The following is a 22,215-nucleotide window of genomic DNA, read 5'->3' as shown; positions in this document are numbered from 1 at the left end:
CCCAGCTGCCCAAGAAACTTCCCCCTCCCTAATTTTACATTTTGGGATGGGGCGGAGTGAAGAACCCAACCTCAATCTCCACTCTCACCTAATCCTTCTTAGAAGACCACTTTCAGGAACAACCTTTGGGACACTTGGGTTTCCAAGCTCAAGTCTGAGGCTTAACACCCCCAAGGCCCCCCAATCCCAATATGGAAGTGGGTGAGACAGAAATCTCACCTAGCTGGGGGTTGGAGGTTTGGGCAGAGTGTCCTCAGAAGTTCTGTGTGGATTGGAGAAGGGTGCAGGCCCCTGGGTGTTCTGCCCAGAATCTCCCACACCCTTTGGTGAGTCATCTTAACTGGTCCCAGGCCATGGGGTCTGTGCCCACGCTTCTGGCCAGGTGGGAGGTAGGCTCCTAAGGGTGGGAAGAGGAGCTCAGAAGCAGCCTTCAGGCCCGGGGACCCTGGGACCCCCAACAACATCTCCAGCAGCACCTTGGAGTGAACTAGAATTCTTGGGATGCTTGTCCTGAGACTTCCAAGAGTGAAACCCCTTTAAGGGCTCTGGGATGCAGGAGGGTGGAGCCAGCCCAGAGCTTGGATGTCTGAAACTAATAAGTGGGATTATTATTTCATGGGTTCCTGCTTAGCTCAGTGACACCCCCAGCCAGAATTCCCAAAGAAGCTTTTATGGAGCAATAAGTGCTTTACCATCACTCCTACCCTGCTGTCTGGAAATAAGCCCATTGGCCTGGGAAATGGGTGGGGAATGGTGTTATCTCCTTCCCCTCCCTGCCAGTCTCCAACAGTAAACATTTGGCACACCTCCCTACACAGTAAGGGTGAGGAAGGCAGTTACTTTTGGAAGGGTTACTATCCAGACTGGAGGGTTTAAACCTAGTTGTTATTCCTTGGGCCGTGACTCCCAGCTATCTCCTCTGGTTCATTACCCCAGAGTAATTTCATTATTCTTTCTTTTTCCGTTGTCCTTTGTGGAGGAGGCCTTGATGGTCAAGTTGCCTGGTGGCCATTGAATGGAAGTTTCTTCCTTACCTTTGCCCTGGAATAGAGGGTGGAGTGGTTCCCAAAGTTGACCCAGGAGCTAGGCTGTTAGCATTCAAATCCTGGCTCCACCACTTACTAGCTGAATGACCTTGAACAAGTCACTTAGCCACTCTGTGCTCTGAAAGGATACACTGAGGTGAAAGTGGCTGGAACACAGAAGATCCCCTGCAGGGAAGGAGATGCCATTTCTAGTCCTTGCTGAAAAGGCTGAAGGCTTCTATAGGAGAGGTAATCCGCTTCCACTCCTCCTCCTGATAAAGCCCCTCCCTGTGTTACCACCTACCCCCAAATCTGATGAGGCCCCTCAGACACTGTTCCTCGAGCCTTGCTAGTTTTAAACACCAGGTGTAACTGTAAAGTTGGGTGATGCAGGCTGGGAGACACCTAATTTGTGATAAGACCTGGGGTCAGGCCCTGGCTGAGAGCCAAGGTTGGCTTTTCTTCCCAGCCCTGGGGCCTTGAGACTCAGCCTCTGAAAGTGGAATTTCCATGGCCATGGTCATCTGAGCAGAGGCTAGCCTTCGGCTGCTTTGCAAAGAGCTAGTGGTTCCTGCCCCAGTCACTCTCCTTATCTGTCCCATTTTGCTAGGGACTCGGGCTGATACAAGGAGGCTAGAATGATACGAGGAGGATGGAAAGGTGTGTGTGTGTGTGTGCATACTTTACATACTGCACTCAACTCCCTGATGTCAGTGTTGGAGGGCCTTTAGTGGCCCTTGGCTGATCCCTTTCCAGAGGGAATGAGGAAGGCTGAGATGTGGAGAGGGAAGTGACTTACCTGGTTTTGGAGGAAAGAGACCAGGCTAGGGTTCACCAAGGTCTGAAGTGAGTCCTAGCTCCACTCACTTGCTTAGTGACCTTGGACGAGTCATTTCCACTCCCTAGGCCTCAATTTCCTCAAAATGCTCAATTTGGATATCTGAGTGTGTTTTCTGAGCATGGGCGATCCTGGGTCTCCCCCATTTTCTGTGGAGTTGAGCAGAAAGTGAGCTTTGAAGCCAGATTATCTTCATTAGAATTCCCAATCTGCCACCACCCAGTTAAGGCACTTCAACAAATTCTGCATCAGTCAAAAGGAGGTAATATACCAACATCATAGTGTTGTGAGGATTAAATGAGTTAGAAATGCATAAAGCATTTAGAATAGCTCCTGACAGAAAGTAGGAGCGTGGTGTCGGCTGTTATTGATTGCATGTGCATCTGAACATGTATGAATATGTGTGCACATGCGCACCTGTATGAGCAGATACGGCTAAAAATGGGCATGTATTTGCAACCCTCTGTGTGTCTTCATGGGCAAACATGGGCCTCTTGTCTCCATCTAAGGTCTATTAAAAGAAATTCAGCACTATAAACACCCACTGCCTATAGCTCCTCCAAATCTTTCAAAATCACCCCTGGAGTGAAGGTGACCTCCCATCTCTACCTCCCAAAGGGTTTTTCATTCCTGACTCTTGGTTCTTCAGTCTCCCATTGCCTCCGCAGGGAGAGAGGTTTCTTGGAGTCATCCCACAGCTGGGAGACTGCCTTGCTGCCTGTGTCCCTCTGCCCCTCCCTCCTTTCTTTCACTCACCCTCCACACTTCACTCTAGTGCCACTGGAAAAATTCCCGTGCATCTTGGAGATCCAAAAGGGAGACCAAGGAGGAATGAGAGAGAGAGAGAGAGAGAGAGAGAGAGAGGAGAGAGAGAGAGAGAGAGAGAGAGAGAGTTGGGGGCAGGGAAGGGATGGGGCAGAGGAAAGATTTCTCCAAATCATCAGTTGCTTTAAAAGAAAGCCTATATTTAGCGGGGTTTAGAAGGCCTGTAAATATGTATTTTGCAACACAGACAGCCATAGCTATGGGAGCCCCAGAGATATGCAGGGAGGTCAAAGAAAAAAAAAGTAACCGGAAAGATTGGGCAATATATTTTGTCATCAGCAGATTCGAAGAACTCTTTCTACTGCCTGCTCCAGCTGCTAATAATACACATTACTGAGTTTTGATGGTAGTTTCTATTTTTCATCTTCTTACTAGATCTCATGCATTGGGTGCTGGAGGAGGAGATTGGCTCTCAGAGTCACCTTTCCCCACCAGCCTTTGGGTCAACTGTCCTGAGTCAAGACAAGGAGCATCCTGCCCCTGCCAGCTTCCCTCGGCCAGGCTCTGTCGCACTGATGTGGCACCTGGCACAGGTGCAGCCTCCATGGTGCCAGCTCTCCAGGCTCCCACACTCAGCCCCTTGTATTTTATGTGGTCTTAGGAGTGAGGGATGGGGGTACCACTCCTGCCACTTCAGTTCTGCTTCTTTCTTTAAAAAATTATTTATATTTATTTTTTTTTACTTTTAGTTTGCAAAGTTTCTTTAAAAATAAGATTAGTTCAGAAAATCACATAACAATTTGTAAATACTAACATTGTGTCATTTTTGCTTCAGGCTCTCTCATATAAAAGAAATAGAACATGAGAGTTTGAGCTGAAGCTCCTCCTCTCTCCCTAACCCCATTGCCTGCCCTGCCTACTCTCACAAATTGGAATGTATCCTTTAGAGCACATACTTTTTTTTAATTGTTAAATATATATAACATAATATTTACTATTTTTACCATTTTGTGTACAATTCATTGGTATTAAGTACATTCACATTATTGTGCAACTATCAATTACCATCTATCTCCAGAAATTTTTCATCTCCTGAAACTGAAACTCTATACCCATTACATACTAAGCCCTCATGTCCTTCTCTCCTATGTCAGCCCCTGGCAACCATCATTCGACTACTCGAGGTACCTCATAGAAATGGAATCGTTCAGTATTTGTCTTTTCATATCTGGCTTATTTTCCCTAGCGTAATGTCTTCAACGTTCATTTGTGTCGTAGCATGTGTCATAATTTCCTTCCTTCTTAAGTCTAGCTATAATTTCATATTTTCCGTATACATATAAAGCAGCATATAGTAATATTTTATGTATTATTAAAATGTATATAACGACTATCATACTGTGTGTATCATTTGTCTTTTTTTTTCCCATTTGACATATTTTTTTTACAATGGAGCCATGTTGATACATATGGCTTTCGTTCATTTCAATTTCTGTTTATTATTTCATCATGTGAATACACCACAATTTATTTGTCACTTCCTCTACTGACAGGCATTTGAATTGTGTCTATGTTTTGCTATTATAATCAGGACTGCAATGAATACACTTGTACTTGTCTGGACCATTTTTAGAGTGTATACCTAGGAGCAGAAAGCCAGGGTTGTAGGGCAGACACTTTCAACTTGACTGCCAAACTGCTCTCTGTAGTGACTGAACCAATTTATGCTCTCACCACCAGCATTTGTGTGTGATGTCTTGTTCGACCACATCCTTGCCAACATCTGCTCTCGTTAGACTTTATTTTTGCCAATCTGATGGGTGTGAAGTGGTATCTTATTTGAATCTGCATTCCCTATCTATGAGGTCAAGCGTCTTAATGTGCTCATTGGCCATCTGGGTTTCCTCCAGGCAAATTGCTTATGTCCATATCCTTAGCTATCTATTGCAGCTTTTGATACAAATTATAGTAAACCCAACTAGTTGTGGTTTAAGCCAAAAAAGAATTTTACTATCTCCCATAACAAGAAGTCCTAGGATTGGTTAATTCAGAAGCTCAACTGTGACATCAAAGACCAGGTTCTACCATACCCTCCTCATCATCTGGGCTTGCCTTTTAGATTGGCTCCCTCATGGTCCATTATGGTTGCCTAAGCTCTGGGTGTCTTATGCAGACAGCAATGTTCAGAGGCAGAAGAAAATGAATGCTTTCTTCTTAGTGTCTCTTTCCCAGAGGCCCCACAGGAGATCTCCCTTCTGGTCTTGCACGGAATTGCATATATGTCCACACCTCAACCAAGCATTGACCAGAGGAACTGAATTGTCTGCTATATTTAGACCAATCACCATCTGCATGATGGGCTAGGGAAGGCCTAGCTTCCCCCAAAACCTAGGCTCTTGATTCCTGAATCATACCCAGGTTCTATTAGCAAGAAAGAGGGGAAAGGATGCCATTGGAGTGGCACTCAAAAGGTCTGTGCTTTCTTTATTGATTTGTAGGCAGTCTTTATATCCTGGATACCAATCTCTATCTGTTTTATGTTCTGCTAATATTGTCACCCAGGCTGTTGCTTGTCTTTTAACTTTGTTTATAATGTCATTTTCATAGCAGAAAGCTTTGTGTTGTTGTTGTTGTTGTTGTTTTGTAATGTAGTACAATTGATCAATCTTTTGTGAATTGTGTTTCTTGTCTAAGAAGTCTTTTCCTACCCTAAGATCTCTTACATTTTCTTTCTAATTATTTAAAAATTTTATTTTTCACTTTTAGGTCTTTAATCCATCTGGAATTACTATTTATGGATTATGTGAAGATTTTTCATATGAAAAGCCGAATGTCACAACACTTTTTATTGAATAGTTTATTCTCTTTCACTGAATTGCAATGCCACTGCCATCATAAATCAAATTACCACATAAGCTTGGAACTGTTTCTGGGCACTCTATTCTATTGATCTCTTTGTCTAGCCCGGCACCAATACCACATCGTTTTAATTACTATCGCTTTCAAATAAGTCTTGCTATCTGTTAGAGACCTATTCTTTTTCAGAATTGTCTTGTGTTTTCTTAGTCCTTTGCTCTTCCAATGAATTTTAGAAACAGTTTCCCTAGCTCTCTGAAGAATCCTGTTGGAATATTTAGTGGACTTGTATTGAATCGATAGATTAATATGGAGAAATTTTCTTCATGACATTGAAGCTTCTCATCCCTAAAATTAATACATCTCTCCATCTCCCAATTTATTCTTTTTATAGCCTATAGTTTTTATAGTTTTATAGTCTATAGTTTTTCTTCCCAAATATCTTTAAATGTCTAAGCTTTTTTTCTGAGTTCTGTACAATTTTCATTTTATTGTAAATTATTTCTTTTAAAAAAGAAATAATTTATTAGTTTCTAATAAATTATTGCTCATGTATAAAACACTGTTGAACTTTGTATTTTACCTGTACTGGGATATTAATCTCTGTCCGGCAACCTTGCTGATCTCTCATAATAACTCAATAACATGCCTGTACAATCTCTTGGATTGTCTATATAAATCATACATCTGTAAAAAAACATGTCAGAGATTGTTTCTTTTACTTTCCTAATCCTTCTGTTACTGAGCAGTGGCTTCAAAACTTGCCTTCTCCCAGCTCTCAGGCTGTACCAGTGGGCTGGCCCTGGACAGCTATTGCCTTGCGCTGTCAGTTACAAATAAATAAAAGACCCCTTACTTTCTCCAGAGCTTTACAGTTTACAAAGCAGTTTCGCTTCCATTACCTTGTCGATCCTTGTTACCCTCTCTTTATAGAGAGGGAATGTCTCGGTGGAAAGGGCTCTGGGCCCCACATCCAGAGACCTACTGTGAGAATACTGTACTGTGGGACCACAGACATTCCTTCCTCTTGTTTCTCCTGTAAGCTAAAAAGTTTGGCCCGGGATGGTCTGGCATTCTCAGAATCATGACTCAAGACACCCCTTTGAAGGCTGAAGTCTACCAATAAGAAGGAAGGATGATTCTGGGTACACATAGGTCCTCAGGCTGGTGCTCCCAAATGTGGGGAGGGGAGGAAATGTCCTTGGGTGTCTGAGGGTTGATATAGGTGGTGAGGAAGAGGGCACTGTATCCAGCCTCCTGCCTCCATGCTGGTTCCCCTCTCTGTTTGGAAGAACATCCTCGGGACCCGGAAGGGGAGGACGAGGTACTGCTAAAGGGTGAGGGACCCCTCCTCCCCTCAACTCGACTCCCTCTGGAATCGCCGCGCACAGCCCTAACCTCTGACGCGCATTCCCAACCCCCAGCGGGGCGTTCCGCCGCCAACCCGTCTCTCCGCCCACGCCCCGCCCCAAAACTGCGCAGGCGCAGATCCTGGCTAGAGCCGAGAACGCGCCCTCTTGTGGCGAACTGACAGCTCGCACCCTTTGTTGTTGCGCTGGGGGCTGCGAGGAGGCTGGCGGAGAAAGATGTGGGTGGGGTCTGGGAGGCAGATGCGACAATCAGATCACAACGACGAGATTCTCTTTCCTTTGTCTTTCATGACAACATATAATCCCCCGTTTTAGATGCAGACGATGAAAATATGGCCTTCGGAGATCCAAACACAGGTTCATAGAGACGGAAGTGGCATGAGAGAATTGGGAGAGAAGAGGCATGCATTCAATCAATCATTCATTCAGCAAACATTCGATGAGATGGGGAGAGACAGGGACAAAGAACCAGAGGGATTAAATTGAGACACTGACGGGGCCGAGATCTGATCCGACAGAAAGCTAGGGAGGCAGGTGGGGATGGCAATGTAGCAGGGACAGAGACCCAGTTAGCTGAGGACAGGTCTTGAGGTGGCAGAAGTTAAGCAGAGGAAAGAGGAACCAGGGCTGGGCTTTGGGGAACAAGGCTGAGATGCAGAGGCCTGACCCCAGATGGATGCTCCAACTGGTGACGACCAAAGCAGAGCTCAAGATGGGACAACTTAGCACTAGGAGGGATACCAGTAGCAATAAAATAAAGCAATCAAATGTGTTTCAGGCCATAAAGTTATAATTATACTTTTTCAAAAAAGCTAATTGGTCACAATTTGAAGGGTGCTAGGGAACCAACTTATTATTTGGAAATTGGTAAATACAGGAACAGAGTCAAACATTTATCCTGTCTTCCCTGTATGTGCTGTAAACCACTCAGTAACCAGATAGTAAGTGAGGGGCAGTTTTTCTGTCTAGAATTATTCCAGCTAATAAAGGAAGGGGTGATTGAATTTGAATATCATCATTTTGTTTAAAAAAAAAATGAGTGGATGGATGAGGCACTGAGAGCATCAATGGCTGCTGTGCCCGTGAATGGAAGAAGCGATACTGTCACCTATGAAGTGACCTTGCCAAAGAAAGTGGGACCTATGCCTGATCAGGACTCTTCATCCAACTACAGTTGATGGGAAATAACAATGTGCAGGAAATACAATTTACAAGAAGTACAGAGGTCAGAGGAACACGGGAAAGAAGATCATAGAGATGCAATCAGCAAAATCCAGACTGTGGAAAAAACTACGCAAGAAATAACCTGGCTCCCTTAAGGAGCAGGGGAGGGGGGAGAGAGAGAGATTTAGAGTTAGAGCAGGAACTTACAGATTTAAAGAGATTTAAAAAGGACCTGTTAACCAGTTTCCATGTGTGCACCTTATATGAATCCTGATTCATACAAATTGTAAAAAAATAAAACAAAATGATATTTCTGAGAAATTGGAAATTTGAACACTAGAGATCTTGTATTGAGGAATTATTATTAACTTCGAGGTCTCATCGTGTGACTAAGTATAATAATGGTGATTATGTTAAAAAAGAATCATTCTCTTTCAAAGGTACACACTGGAATATTGACAGAGGCAATGAAATAGGGAAAAATGGAAAGGGGTATAGATGAAATGAGACTGGCCATAAGTTGATGATTGTTGAAGCTGGGTGATGGATATGTGGGGGCTCATTATGTTAATCTGTATACTTTTGTCTTATTTTAAAAATTTCTAAAATACATTTAAAGACATTGTGACCCCCTCTTCCCGACATTCAGGCCCCAACGAGTAGAAGGTGCTGAGTGTTACAGCAGCAGTTTGCAAATTTAGACAGTTCTGAGGTGGGGAGGTCCCCTGAGGGGCCAGAGGAGACTTTTAGGGGACTTCCATCTGGTTCCTGACATAGTCTCTGTTTCCTCTGGTTTTGGGGAAGCAGAGAAGGATCAGTAAGGAAGGCTGGCTTCTGTGGGTTTGGTGGCACTGGGTTCGGGCACTGCCACCTTAAGACAGCTGAGGGTATGAGTGGGTAGTTCTAAAAATAGCAGGGGGAAGCAGCAGGGGGGCAGGAGGGAGTCACAAGGAGCTGCTGAGGGGCCGAGGCCTGGGCGGCTGGCCAGGCTATGGCACCTCTGCCTGCTCCTCCAGAGCCTTCTGAGTCTCCATCTGCCTCCAGAACCTTTCTCCCTCTTGCCTTCCATCTCTGAGAAGGCAGAGAGGTGCTAAGGTGATTCTGGGACAAACACTGCCTTGCCTGAGAGCCTGAATGGACGCTAACTCTGAAATTTGCTGGGGACGGGTGGGACCACCGCTTGGGGGGAGAGAGGAAGAGACAAGGACTAAGAAACCTGCTCACCAGGCACCCCAATTTACGGGCCAACACTCACTCCTTCAGGCCTGACCCAGAGCAGGTCCTAGGTGTCTTTGCCTGGGTGTTTGGTTATGGGGGTGAGGTGGCAATGCCCTTTGTTTCAAGGTCAGGAGGGATGCTCACATAGACACCAAAAATTTTGGAACACTGGTATCCATGGGCCCCTGCCTCCTTCTCAGGGCTTCTGGGGAGGGTGCCCCTCTGCCTGCTCCAGGGAGGAGGGCACTCTGCCCTTTTCACACCGGGACTAGGATCCTTTGGCTGATGCAGAAAGGAAGGGGAAGTGGTGCCATGGATTGAGTCTTGACTGGGCTGAGTGCTTTACATGCATTCAGCTGGCTAGTAGTGTGGCCTTGGGGAAGTTTCACAGCCCTTGTGCCTCAGTTTTCTTATCTGTGAAATGGGGACAATAATATGATAACACCTGCTTCGTGGAACTGCTGTGGGATGGAATGAGTTACTCCACATAAATATGTGTCCAACCCTCAGCATGTAGCTGTCATTACCCGCCAGCATGCAAGCCCCACATGGGCAGGGGTCTGTTCACCTCTGCATCCTCAGTGCCTGCTACATGGCAGGTGCTCCGTTAACGTATGCTAAAGTCGTGATTTTGTGGGTGCTACACAAAGACACCAAGAGATGAGCACTATTCTTGCCAGTCTGTAGTTGTGGAAACAGAGCCTAGAGAAGGCAATTGACTCTCTCAAGGCTGCATCTCCAGTAAGTGGTCAAGGTGGAGTCATGTCCGGGCCTGCAGGCCTCCGAGCCTGTGCCCCATTCCCCACCATCTCTTCCTGGCTGGTCCTTTCCAGACCGCTCTCTTCTCATACCCGGGGTAAGCGTTGGGAGTGCTTGGTCTAGGAATAAGGGCTGGGTGAGTGGGGCCCTTGCGTGCTGTTGAGGAAGCTATCATCTAGCCCCCTACACCTGCTAGTTGTCAGGCCCAGGTCCAGGGATCTAGAAATAATGAGATCCTAGTCCATCCTAGAAAGTGGTGTGGTTGGGCTGTGATGGGGGCTCAGGGCCACCCAGCTTGGCCTAGGGCAGGACAGAAGGGCTTCAGGGATCATAGGATGCCTTTGCTGAGTTTTGAATGGTGAGTGAATGTTTACCTGATGGACAAGGACAAGAAGGGAAGTCCAAGCAGAAGGCACAGCTTGAGCAAAGGTGAGCAGCCCCAGGAGAGTATATCAGGTCAGGGGGCAGCAGAATGAGGTTGGGCTGAAGCCTGGGGCTGTGTGTGTGTGTGTGTGTGTGTGTGTGTGTGTGTGTGCGTGCGCGTGCAGTCAGGGTAGAGAAGGAGATTCTAGGCAGGATAGCCAAGTATAAGAAGAGTCTGAAGGCCACCAGCAACTAGGGAACTCAGGGCAGTGGAAGACATTAGGGTTTTAAGGGGGGCCTAAGGTTGTCAGGTTCGTGGTTTAGAAAACTACTCTGGTTACTGGAAAGGGCTGACTGGAAGGACCTTGTCACGTGAGGAGGGTGTCCACCCCAGATTCAGTGCCTGCTCTGGGTGGGGAGGGGGAGCGCCCCACTGGGGCCCAGCTGCTCTGGAACACCTCCCTGTCCCTCCTCCCACCCCTCCTCCCTGCTCTTGTCTCTGTCACTCACGGGGCTGGCCAGGCCTGGGCAGCCATGGCAGCCGCACTGATCTGGATTCCTCTTCTTGCCGGCAAGTTGGGGCCTTCTTCAGGGAGAGGCCTAGGATGAGGGGGTGGAATTTAGCAGTGATGACATAGAATTAAAGGAAGTTCCTCCGGGGAGTTGTCTCAGGGGTGAGGGAGGGGTCAGAAGGACTTTGGGACATTAATGCTGCTGCTGTGGGGTTCCAGGGAACTAGGGCTGGAGACTGGGCCCTGGATGTGGGAGCTGGGAGCTCGGCAGGGTGAGGTGTCCTAGGCCAGGGTGGGTCTGATAGCACAGGCCCAGAGTGTCACAGGCCCTTTAATGCGCTGACCAGGCTGGTTTCTTTCTAGGTCTGGGCTAAATTTGGCCCTGGGAAGGTGCAGTGCCCTCTGGGGCAAGTACTTTCTCTGGGCCTCAGGAACCCCTGTGCTCAGCTCTAGTGCAGGCCCCTTTTCCCCTTGTATATCAGGGGAGGTGGGTGGGGGCCCCAGAATGGCTATCCCCCTCCTCTAAAGGCTCCTTCCCTTTCCACCACCCTTCTAGGCTCCCACTCAGCACTGGGGTCTTTTCCAAGTGCCCTTATCCATCCTCCTCCCGCGCCCCCCGCCACACACACACAACACGCAGTACACGACACACATCCCACACCAGAAATCCCACACCTCTCTCAGTCAAACATCAGGCCCTGCTCACTGGACCTAAAATGAGGAGTGGGGGGCTCCCACGAATCCAAACCAAACAAAGCTCCAGGTCCCATCACTGATTAAAGTGTGCGGCACCGACGGGGCCCCATTCCGTCCTTTCCTGGGAGCCAGCAAAGAAGCCCCTTTCTCTCACACAATTCTCCCAGTCCTGGTCCTTGAGGGGCACCAGGGACGTGGGGCCAGGGGGAAGGGGTGCATATCCCAGTCCCAGGGCTGAGGCTGGTCTGTGTCTGGGGGCTGCGGGGTCTCCTTAGGCCTCCTGGCAGGGCTGCGGGGCACCAAGGCCCAGCAGACCACTCTGCACCCCCTCGTGGGCCGCATCTTTGTGCATACCTTGGACCATGAAACCTTCCTGCATCTTCCTGAGCACGTTGGTGAGAAGGCCTGATGGGCAGCGGCATGGGCTGGGGGTGCCTGGGCTGGGGCTGGTGAAAGCTCCTTGTGCCTCCAACCCCTTCTCCTCTCTTCCACCAGCTATCCCACCCGCCATCCCTGTCACCTACCATGCTCACCTCCAGGGACACCCAGACCTGCCGCGGTGGCTACGCTATACGCAGCGGAGCCCCCACCACCCTGGCTTCCTTTATGGTACTCCCACCCTGGAAGATCGAGGACGCCAGGTCATCGAGGTACCAGCAGGGACCCCAGTGGGCTGTGTCACATGTGGGTGTTAGTTCACGTTCCTGCACATTATCCACATGCCCCTAATTTGGTAGTAGCTCAGTCCTCTCCTGCCAGGTCCCAACTGTACCACTTTCCTCCCCTAACCTCACGTCTGGGCCCTCTTCCCCGTCCTCTCCAGGTCACAGCCTACAACCGGGACAGCTTCGACACCACCCGGCAGAGGCTGGTGCTGTTGATTGGGGACCCAGAAGGTACCACTTGCCCTGCCCCACCTGGAAGGGTGTGTGTGGAAGGGGAGGCTTGATGAGCAGTGGGATGCAGGGCATCCTGGAAAGCCTCTGCAGCTGCGTTCTTGGCTGTTCGGCTGACAGTCGTCTGTGAGTGTTAAGGAAGGATATTTGGGGCCTGTGATGTATGGGGTGTCAGGAGGAAGGAAGGAGTCTGAGGGGATATAAGGAGGAGCTTGAGTCAGAGGAGGCTTGGGGAGAATCCATGTAGGACTGGGCGCATCCTGAGGTGCCAACCTGGCTCTTCCAGGACCCCTGCTGCCATACCAGGCTGAGTTCCTGGTGCGCAGCCATGATGTGGAGGAGGTCCTGCCCTCGACACCTGCCAGCCGCTTCCTCATAGCTTTGGGGGGCCTCTGGGAGCCTGGGGCGTTCCAGCTTCTCAATATCACCTCTGCCTTGGACCGTGGGGGCCGTGTCCCTCTTCCCATCGAAGGTCGCAAGGAAGGGTAAGCATGAAACCCAGGAGGGCTTCCTGAAGGAGGAGGCAGCTTGCCTTCTGTCTGGGTGGTGGGCATAGAACACAGGTCTCCTTAATTTCCAGGTAGGGCTTTACCCATCTTCATGCTTCCTCACATGATTCTAGGTAGTTTTTGCCAGATATCTTTGCTATGAGCATTTTGACTGCAAGCATTTTACTGCAAACATTTTCACTGCATAACTAATTGATCATAAGGCAATTTCACTGTAAAAGATAAAAGAGCGAAAAAGGAGGACATTAAAAAAGACAGAATGAAACATGAAAAAAATAACAAGACTTTATAGCAAAAAATTAAAATACATTGTTTTCAAAGTATTATCATCTGTGCGAGTGTGTGTGTGTGTGTGTGTGTGTGTGTAGCTTGTTGATTCGTTTTGTCTGACATCGCACTTTTTTTCTTTTCTGCTAAAATTCCTTCCTTCGTTAAGAAAAGTATCAGTTTCCAACTAAAGAGTCGATAATTAATGCTCTCGAAGACTTGTGAATTAGTGGCTGCTTCTCTCATATTTAAATGGCTTGGTGAACGTGGTTGTGACAGGTGAGAGGGATGACTGTGCTCCCCGAAGGGCTCGCCAACAGAGATGATCATTTTCAAGTAGAGTGTGCAATCAGGCTTTACGCATAGTTGTTATTATCCATTATTTTCAGACCACCGCATCTACTCGGCACACAGTATAGACCATGATGAAGATTAAGATTTAAACAATATAAAACAGGAGTACCGTGAGAACCTTGTCAATGGAGAAATAAAACCAAACTGACAGAAAATATTAAATTTGCTGGATGTATACCAAACTGCCAATCAGTTCAATTACCTTATGGTCAATTAGCTATGTGGTGAAAATGCTTTCGGTGAAGATGCTTACTGGGAAACTTGCAGACACGCCTCACGACGCCCGTCTCTACCTCCCAGGTTTACTCTACTGTCCTCTTCCCGCTGGTTGCCCTTTCGTCTCCTTCTTGCCCTTCCTGCACCCAAACCCTTGTCATCCTAAACTCCACATTTCCTGTGCCCCTTGAGGGCATTGAATGTCCAGCCTTCAAAGGACATTCCTGGGGAAATAAGCTCCCCCCGCGAGACTGGGCTGTCCTGTATCCTCTCACCATAACCCCAGATCGCAGGGGACCCCTGTAACCTCCAAATCTCCAGTGTTCAGTGATACCCTCCCAGTTTGCTGACAGTGGCTTCTATCTGGGCCCAGGGTGTACATCAAAGTGGGCTCTGCCTCACCCTTCTCCACCTGCCTGAAGATGGTGGCGTCTCCCGACAGCCATGCTCGCTGTGCCCAGGGCCAGCCTCCGCTTCTGTCCTGCTACGACACCTTGGCACCTCACTTCCGCGTTGACTGGTGCAATGTGTCTCTGGTGAGGAGGGACCCTGGCTCTAGGGTGGGGACGGAGCATGGCTCCCATCACAGTCCCCTCCCTCCCCTTCCCATCCCAGCCCCTCTATTTCTTTCTCTGATTATCCCCATCCTCTCTTTTCGCCCACTGCATCCCACACACAAGTTCCACTTTCTCCCACAAGAGAGCGACAGAGTCCACAACCCAGGCAAGGGCTCTCTTGGCTTCTGAAGTTCCCAAAGTGCCCGACCTAACAGCTAGAAAAACCACTTCCACAGAGCCGTTCCACAGCCTTGATTCTGCCAAGGGGTCGCAGCTCTGTCGGCTTTCTTCTGAGGTGTCACCTAGCTCATCCGCCCGCGGTAACGGACAGATAGCTGTTCGTTATAAACCAGAGATGTTCACCTTCACCACTCACTGCTCTTTGGTGACTGAGCTGAGGTATCCAAGGTCCCTAGTGTACCCTGTTCCTGTGAACTGACCAACAGCACAGCCAGGGACTGGTAATCAACAACAGTCTTGAGCACTTGCTAAGTGCTGGGCACTATACATTCAACATGTTTTATCCTTATGACCATCCCAGGAGACAGGTACCACTATTAGCATTCCGACTTTACAGGTGAGGAAACTGAGGCACCAAGTTATCCCAGTGACATACGTGTCTGAGTCAGGATTCAAACTTAGGCAGTCGGACCATAGAGCTGTGCTCTAACCGTCCTATGGTCCTGCCTCTCTGAGAATTTCTCTCCTGGCTCTTAGTCCAGTGCTTATCCTGCTTGGTCGCCTGAGCTGGGAGAGGCAGGCATGAGGTGGTAAGAAGTGGTGCCCCGGCCCTCCTGCCCTGTCCCCCCAGGGGTCTCTGTCCAGCCAGCTGCTCCTGAGTCAACCCTGGGCTCTCTGAGCAGGTGGATAAGTTGGTACCAGAGCCTGCAGATGAGGTGCCCACTCCGGGCGATGGGATCCTGGAGCATGACCCGTTCTTCTGCCCACCCACTGAGGCCACAGCCCGAGACTTCCTGACTGATGCGCTGGTCACCCTCCTGGTACCTCTCTTGGTGGCCCTGTTGCTCACCCTACTGCTGGCCTACATCATGTGCTGCCGGCGGGAGGGACGGTGAGTGTGGGGGACAGAGGACTGGGAGGACAGTGTGGCTGGCGCTCAGTCTGTGGTACTTTTTGCGACATTTGTGCTGCATGGGGACCCAGACCCCCTCGGGGAATGGGGTACTCAGCCAGGAAAAAGGTGGGGACCGCTTTCTAGGTGGCTCAGGGCCCGGGTTCTGCCTGGCACCGGGAAGGGATGATGGATAAGAGTTAATTTCTCCCTTTGCTTTTCTGCAGGCTGAAGAGAGATCTGGCCACCTCTGAGTGAGTAAGGAAAAGCTGGGGATGGGTTGGGAGCCCCCCACACTGTTGCACTGGACCCTTTAACCTCCATGAGTGGCATAGACTAACCGGATTGCTGGGATGATGGAGGCTACCCTTGGCCTCTGAACTCTAGCCTTGGACTGGCTGGATGCTGGGCATGACCTATCCTGGCCTGGCCTTCTCGTTATCTAGTCTCTGTGGAAGAGCCTAAGGTGAGATGGGACAGGGGAGGGGAACTGACCAGGCGTCAGGGGTCTACTGCCAGTCTAGGGGAAAGGATTTGAAGAGCAACTTAAGTAAGAGCCTTTCAACACACGCAAACCCACACACACTTCCCTGTAAGTCAGGCGCTTGGTTTACTGTCCTGACTCACAACTGGGTTCTGCCACACAATTACTGTGACCCCGTCTGGCCTCAGTTTCTCCACCTGTGATGTGGTTGGACCAGCTAATGCCTGTGGACTTTTTCAATTTCCCCAGCCCTTCCCAAATCCATGTCACCCTTATTTTGCCCAGGTTTCCCACACCCCTGGCCTTATCCCTCCTCTGTGCCCCAGCCCGCTTCCTTTCCCACTTCCTCGAACCCCAAAGATTCCAGGAGGCAGGTGTTAAATAAGTTAGGCTCCTTTTATTCTCACAGCACTGAGCCTGTGGCGGGCCTGGCCCCTCTGCCTGCTTGCCAGGCCTGCCTCATTAATTGCGGCGACACTTGGCCACTCTGCGAGCCCCCTTGACCAGCCGCTTATGTCCCTGTTTGGAGCTCAGGGACAGCCTGTGCTGCCCGGACCGGCGCCGCCCAGACCGGCGCTGCCCAGACCGGCGCTGCCCAGGCTGGTGCTGCTGCTTCTTCTGCTGTCTCTTGGCCTTGGGCTTGAACTTGGAGGCGAACTTCTTGCCCATGCGGAAGGAGCCCAGAGTGCCCCTGCCAGTCACCTGCTTGAGCATGCCTTTGTCCACTAGCCCCTTGAGTGTTTTCTTGAGGCGCCAGGCATTGCGGGTCATGTTGTAGCCCGTGGCGATCAGAGCGTTCTTCAGGGTGTTCAGGGACACGCGGCTGTGTTCCCCCTTGTCCGCCATAACCCTGAGGATCACCTTGGATATGCTGGGCTTCCGGCGGACTTTGGGGCAGGCGCGGTACCCAGTCTCACTCTTGCTAGGGACTCCTGACATGCTGGCCTGCCGGCCTGCACCCAGGACACTCTTCGAGGCCGAAGGTGTAGTTGAGGGTGGTAGCGAAGTATCTTTCTGCATCTCTCCCTGGGGTGGGTGAAGGGAACTGGGTGCGAGGGCCTCCAGGATGGCAGCTGGCAGTCTCCACTAGGTTGTTTCTCAGTGGATAAGGTGCCTCCCAGTTCCTGGTTTCCTTCAGAGGCTTCCTCGTAGGGCTCTAGCCAGGAGGAGGACCAAGGATGATCACCCACGCTGGCCTCCACAGATTTGTGCCTTGGGTGCAGGGGGTGGTAAGGTCATCTCTGTGGTGACCTCAGGGGGACATTGTGAGGCCACTAGAATCCTGCGAGGGTCACAGTGGCCCCATTGTTCCCTCCTGGGAGAGGTAGATAGGAGATACCAGGTAGTCTGGGCATCTGACATGCCAGGTACCCTGAGAATAAGTGGCTGTGTGGGCCCAGTGGGGGAGTCCACAGGTGTGTGTGCGCCTATGCGTTTGCATATATACATGAGTGCCCACCCATTCCAAGGTGTTCTGAGACCCCAGTTTTAAACCCATCATTGTTACCCCACCATCTCAACCCACTGGGTTGAGGAGTACCAACATTTTTAGAATCAGAATGATACCAACATTTATGAATTTTTAAGGGGAATAAATTTCCAGAGTGAAAAGAATGTAATTCCTTCATCTACTTAAGTCAATTTAATTCCTTGATCAATTTTCTGTACAAAGCAACGAATGGACTTTGTCCCGCCTATTTTCATTTTTATTTATTGGAACTTTTTTCTCATGGGGAATCAGTGGTTTTCTATGTAAACTTTACAACGGGGATTTTATTCCTCAAGTTTTTTGGCCTGTGCCAAATTTGATCAATCATATCGTCTTCCATTGCGACTGTGGATATTCTCTTCTGACCAGTTATTTTCAGCACATCCAGCTTTCTTGAGTCAGCTTTGCAGTTCCGATGGTGTCAGGAAAATCTGCTTCTTCCCTCAATTTTGAATTGACAATCATTTTTACCATGCGCGATATTAGCCCTTGTTGGTTTGGATTTTGTGTTGATTTATTTCTATAAGCTTGCTTGCTTGCTTTCTCTTTCTTTCTCTCTCTCTTCTCTCTTCTTCTTTCTTTTCTTTCTTTCTCTTTCTCTCTTTCTTTTTCTTTTTTCTTTCTTTTCTTTCTTTTCTTTCTTTTCTTCTTCTTCTTCTTTCCTTCCTTCCTCTTTCTTCCTTTTTCTTCTTTTTTTTTTCTTCTTCTTTCTTTCCTTCTTCCTTCCTCTCATTCTTTTTCTTTCTTTTCCTTTTTTGCTTTTCAATGCCTACCATTTTCAAATTGTCCACAATTTGTGATTCTGTGGCTCTCTTTTCACCTATGTCAGATTTTACCGGTTGGGAAGTCATGCGGGCACAGCGGCCATCTCCTGTAGTCCATGTGCCGGAGCAGAGCTCAAGGGGCTGTGTCCTAGTAGCGTAGCAGAGTGTGTGTGTGTGTGCGTGTGTGCGTGCGTGCATGTGTGTTTGTGTGTGTGCGTGTGTGCGTGCGTGCATGTGTGTGTGTGTGTGTGTGTGTGTGTGTGTGTGTGTGTATAGGAAGGCTGCCCATTCCTTCGTCTGCCCAAGTGGTCATGTGGAAAGACTATGGGGGAAGGCACCTCGGTTCTGGCTTCTGCTCATGCTGTGGAAAAACATTCCCAGAACATTTTCCCACCTGTGTGTGTTGTCAGAGTAATGAGACCCAGATGTGGGGCTGAGGTGAGGGAGGAGCCTATTAACCGAAGCGCTTCCCCCACAGGGGCATTACCTGCCTGGCTGCCCCCAGCCCTCGGCATCCACACACTTCTTGCTCTCTTTCCCCCTCAGTCTCCCCTTGCCTGGGAATGGAAAATTGTGTTTTGGACAACTCGGCTTGCCAAATTCCAGGCTCAAGAGCTCATTTTGACCCTCCCCTAGCCTTCGAGGGGGACTCCACCTCCTCCTGCCAGCCAGGCAGGACTGGGTCCTACTCCACCAGGAGGAGTGTGGCCCATGCAGTGTGGAGCTGGGGAATCCTTCCTCCACTCTAATCCCCCGGCTCTAGCTGGAGCCTGTCTCCACTCGCTGAGGCTTGGACATGGGTGGCATTGCTCACCCTCCTCCAGGTGACCCATAACCCAGTTGCAGGTAGGGTTGCTTCTGCCCTGCCTAGGGCCCCACCCCGTTAAGAAAACCAATTCTTATTGTTTGTAATGAAAAGTTAGGGTTGTCTGTCGGACCTGGCAACCAGGTAGTCTAAAAAAATGTCTCCAGGTGAGGCCCCACAAATGTGGATGGGTTCTTGTAAAAGAGTTTGGAGTCATCCCTCCACTGGAGGCCAATTGGGCCTACTGTAATAAAATGACACCACTGATAATAATAGCAATTGAAGGCTCCCTATGATAATAGCTACCACTTGCTACATGCTGACCAGGAGGCATTCCAAGTGTTTTTCCTGTATTAACTTATGTAATTCATACAACAACTGCATTACAGTCGAGGAAACAGCAGCACAGAGAGATTCAGTAATTTGCACAAGATCACACAGCCAGTAAGCAGTGGAACTCATATGCGAACCCAAAGCAAGTCTCCATGCTTAACCATTGTGCTACCCTGCTTCTCAGCATGAACTGAAGCCTGCCCCTGGGCAGCAGAAAGCAAGTCCATGAAAACATCCAATGAGCATAGTGTTAGCCTTCTGAGGAAAAACAGGTGCTAGAGCTCAGGAAGGACTTTCCAAAGGATGTGGCCTTCGGTTCGCTTCGCTGCTGGGGTTTTAGGCCTGTTGAGGCTGGAGCCTGGTGCAGACCTCCAGGAGGCTCGGATTGAAAAAAAGACCAGGAAACAAAACTCTGGAGCTAGTCAGCGCTGGGGGCCGACTGGGGCAGGGTGTGAGGGGTCAGGGTACAAAGGGAGAAAAGGACAGGCTTGAGGAGCCAAAGAATAAAATAGTCAAGGCCCGACAGGACATGAGGAAACAGCTTGGGCAGAAGCTAGGAGGGGAGAAAAGGTGGAAGATGTAGATTTGCCAGTCTAAGAAGGGGATGGGGCGGGAAGGAGAGTTGGAAGATCAATGGTGGGAGGGAGTATTGGGGGAGGGAGCTGAGTGCTAGAAGGGACCTAGAGGTACCTCAAGATATAAAAACAGAAAACAAAGCCCAGTAAACACTGGTCTCTGGAAATATATATCCACTGTGGGTATCTTTTCATGTCTTAGTATCTCAAGAGCTCTTACCATGTGCCTGGCACTTTTCTAAACACCCATTTAATCCTCACAACAATCCTAAGAGGTAGGATTGTTAGCCCCATTCTAAAGTTGAGGAAACTGAGTCATAAAGCGGTGAAACAACTTGCGAAGGACACACAGCTTTGGATCCAGGCTACGTGCACCCAGAACCCCTGCCTCAGTCACTGGGCACTGAGCGGGGACCACAATTTCCTGTTTGCCCTTCCCTGCTACCCATCAGGCATGGGAGTCTCTTCCCACACAACTGGGGAAGACTGTAGGATGGCTCAGAGGCAGCACCAAGCTGCGCCCCCAAAGTGGGGCGAGGGGCTGATTCCCAGGGCTGATGACTCTGCTGGTCCTCTGCCCCCAGCATCCAGATGGTCCACCATTGCACCATCCGCGGGAATACGGAGGAGCTGCGACAGATGGCAGCTAGCCGAGAGGTGCCCAGGCCACTCTCCACCCTGCCCATGTTCAATGTGCGCACAGGCGAGCGGCTGCCTCCCCAGGTGGACAGCGCCCAGGTGCCCCTCATCCTGGACCAGCACTGAGGGTCTGCCCAGGTGGGTCTGTCTGGGCTTGTTTCTCGGAACAAGGCAGCCTCCCTCTCAAGGCTGGAGCAGGTGGTGGGGCTGAGGGAAGTCAAGGGAGGGGCACACAGACCTGCGCATGTCTGGGGCAGCAATGTGGAGGGGCGGGGGGCTCGGCAGTGCCAGGGCTATGCCTCCTAATGCCAAGCTCGGGGTCGGAGGGTCAGGGTGGGGAAGGCAGGAGAACCAGGGCCTGGACCTCACAGCTCCTCACTCGATCTTTCCTCTGCCGTTCCAGCTCCAGCCTTGGCCTCATTCTTTCTTCTCCCCCCAACTCAAAGAGCAGCCACCACCCAGGGCCGCATCTTTCCTTCTGATTTTGGCTCCTGGCCTGATGGACCCCAGGCTTGGAACAAGCAGAGCGATGGAGGTGGGGGCAGTGGGGGTATCTGGGGTCAGCATCCCCAGAATAAACGCTTGCCGCTCTGCACATCCCTTGCTGCCTTGCCTTCTTCTCAGCAGCCTCCTGCCACCCTGCGGCCCACTGCCCCTGGTTGCCCTCAGAGGCATTTCGCTATTTTCTCAAGTTCTCTGGAAGAAAGAGGAAACTGCTATATGTGACCCTCGTCTTAATCCTTACATGAATCTGACAGCAAGGGAATTATTGGATCATTTTATAGATAAGGAAACTGAAGCCCAGGGTGAATAAATGATAAGGTCACAGAGCAAGCAAGTGGTAGAGCTTGGGTTCAAACCCAATGTGTCCGCCTCCACGCTGCCTTCTGGAGGGGTGAGAGGTCCTAGAAACAGGAGACCCAGGCTCTTACCTGCCCAGATCCCCTGGAGGGAGCGCTCCTTTGTAAGCTGCGTAGGGAGAGAACCCAACTTAGACATGAAGAGAGGGGCAGGGTTGCAGGACCCTGAGTGCCCAGGCTCAATGCCCTCTTCCTGACTGGCTCCTCCAGAGGCAGGGTGGAGGTGTTGCCGGCTTGGTTTGGACCCAGTGTGAGCCCTGGAGAGCTTAGCTTGCCAGAAAGAGGCCTGAGCTTGTTTTTCCCAGGTGGCTGCAACCAAAATAGGCCGCCATCAAGCGCCACATCCAGTCTCATGTCTGACTCTTCCCTTGGGAGGATACGCTGGAGAGGAGACACAGAGAAAGACAGAGAGAAGAGCAAGGACTTGTGGTCCAGGCCCCAGGCCCTGGCTCCAGGTGGCAACTCCAAGAGAACCGTAACTAGGGCAGGACATCCACTCGAGGTCCCTGGGCCTCTAAATCCCTTTTCGAGTTCTATGAACCAGGCCTGGGACCTGCTGCCTGGAGCTCCCTCAATCATCCCTCCCCACCTCTTCCAACCCGGAGGTGGTGGGTGGGGGCTGGGAGGTTGAACAGGGTGTTCTCCCTCACTTGGGACAGGGGCTCAGGCTTGAGGCTGATAGGTTAGGTGGACCCTGGGCCAGGGTCCCCGAGGAGGGCTGAATCTCTGAAAACAGTGTCCCGGCGTTCAGAAATGGATAGGCGAGGGGGTCACGAAACCCAAAGTTGTCCTTGGACCCCTTCCCCTTTCTCGCACTCCCCAGAATCTC

At 50.0% G+C, this 22,215-nt stretch overlaps 1 protein-coding gene across 1 annotated transcript; it reads left to right on the top strand.

Annotated features, from left to right (window-relative positions):
* The first annotated feature begins 10,781 nt into the window (after positions 1-10,781).
* SGCA (sarcoglycan alpha) lies at positions 10,782-21,121 on the top strand. Its single transcript, XM_016158546.2, has 10 exons — positions 10,782-10,929; positions 11,842-11,961; positions 12,062-12,216; positions 12,390-12,462; positions 12,749-12,947; positions 14,182-14,344; positions 15,229-15,437; positions 15,665-15,691; positions 20,472-20,664; positions 20,930-21,121. The coding sequence occupies exons 1-9, from the start codon at positions 10,893-10,895 to the stop codon at positions 20,650-20,652; spliced, it is 1,164 nt and encodes a 387-aa protein (XP_016014032.2). The 5' UTR covers positions 10,782-10,892; the 3' UTR covers positions 20,653-20,664; positions 20,930-21,121.
* The last annotated feature ends 1,094 nt before the right edge of the window (positions 21,122-22,215 follow it).

This window comes from Rousettus aegyptiacus, unplaced genomic scaffold (genome assembly GCF_014176215.1).
Source record: "Rousettus aegyptiacus isolate mRouAeg1 unplaced genomic scaffold, mRouAeg1.p scaffold_m13_p_6, whole genome shotgun sequence".
Classification (NCBI taxonomy): domain Eukaryota; kingdom Metazoa; phylum Chordata; class Mammalia; order Chiroptera; family Pteropodidae; genus Rousettus; species Rousettus aegyptiacus.
This window is presented reverse-complemented; position numbering and strand designations above follow the sequence as displayed.

Bases quoted from the DNA above. Each gene is read 5' to 3' on its own strand.
- SGCA (XM_016158546.2), top strand. From the start codon at position 10,893: ATGGCAGCCGCACTGATCTGGATTCCTCTTCTTGCCG. The intron at 11,962-12,061 runs GTGAGAAGGCCT...CTCTTCCACCAG, and splicing joins GCATCTTCCTGAGCACGTTG to CTATCCCACCCGCCATCCCT. The intron at 14,345-15,228 runs GTGAGGAGGGAC...CTCTCTGAGCAG, and splicing joins ACTGGTGCAATGTGTCTCTG to GTGGATAAGTTGGTACCAGA.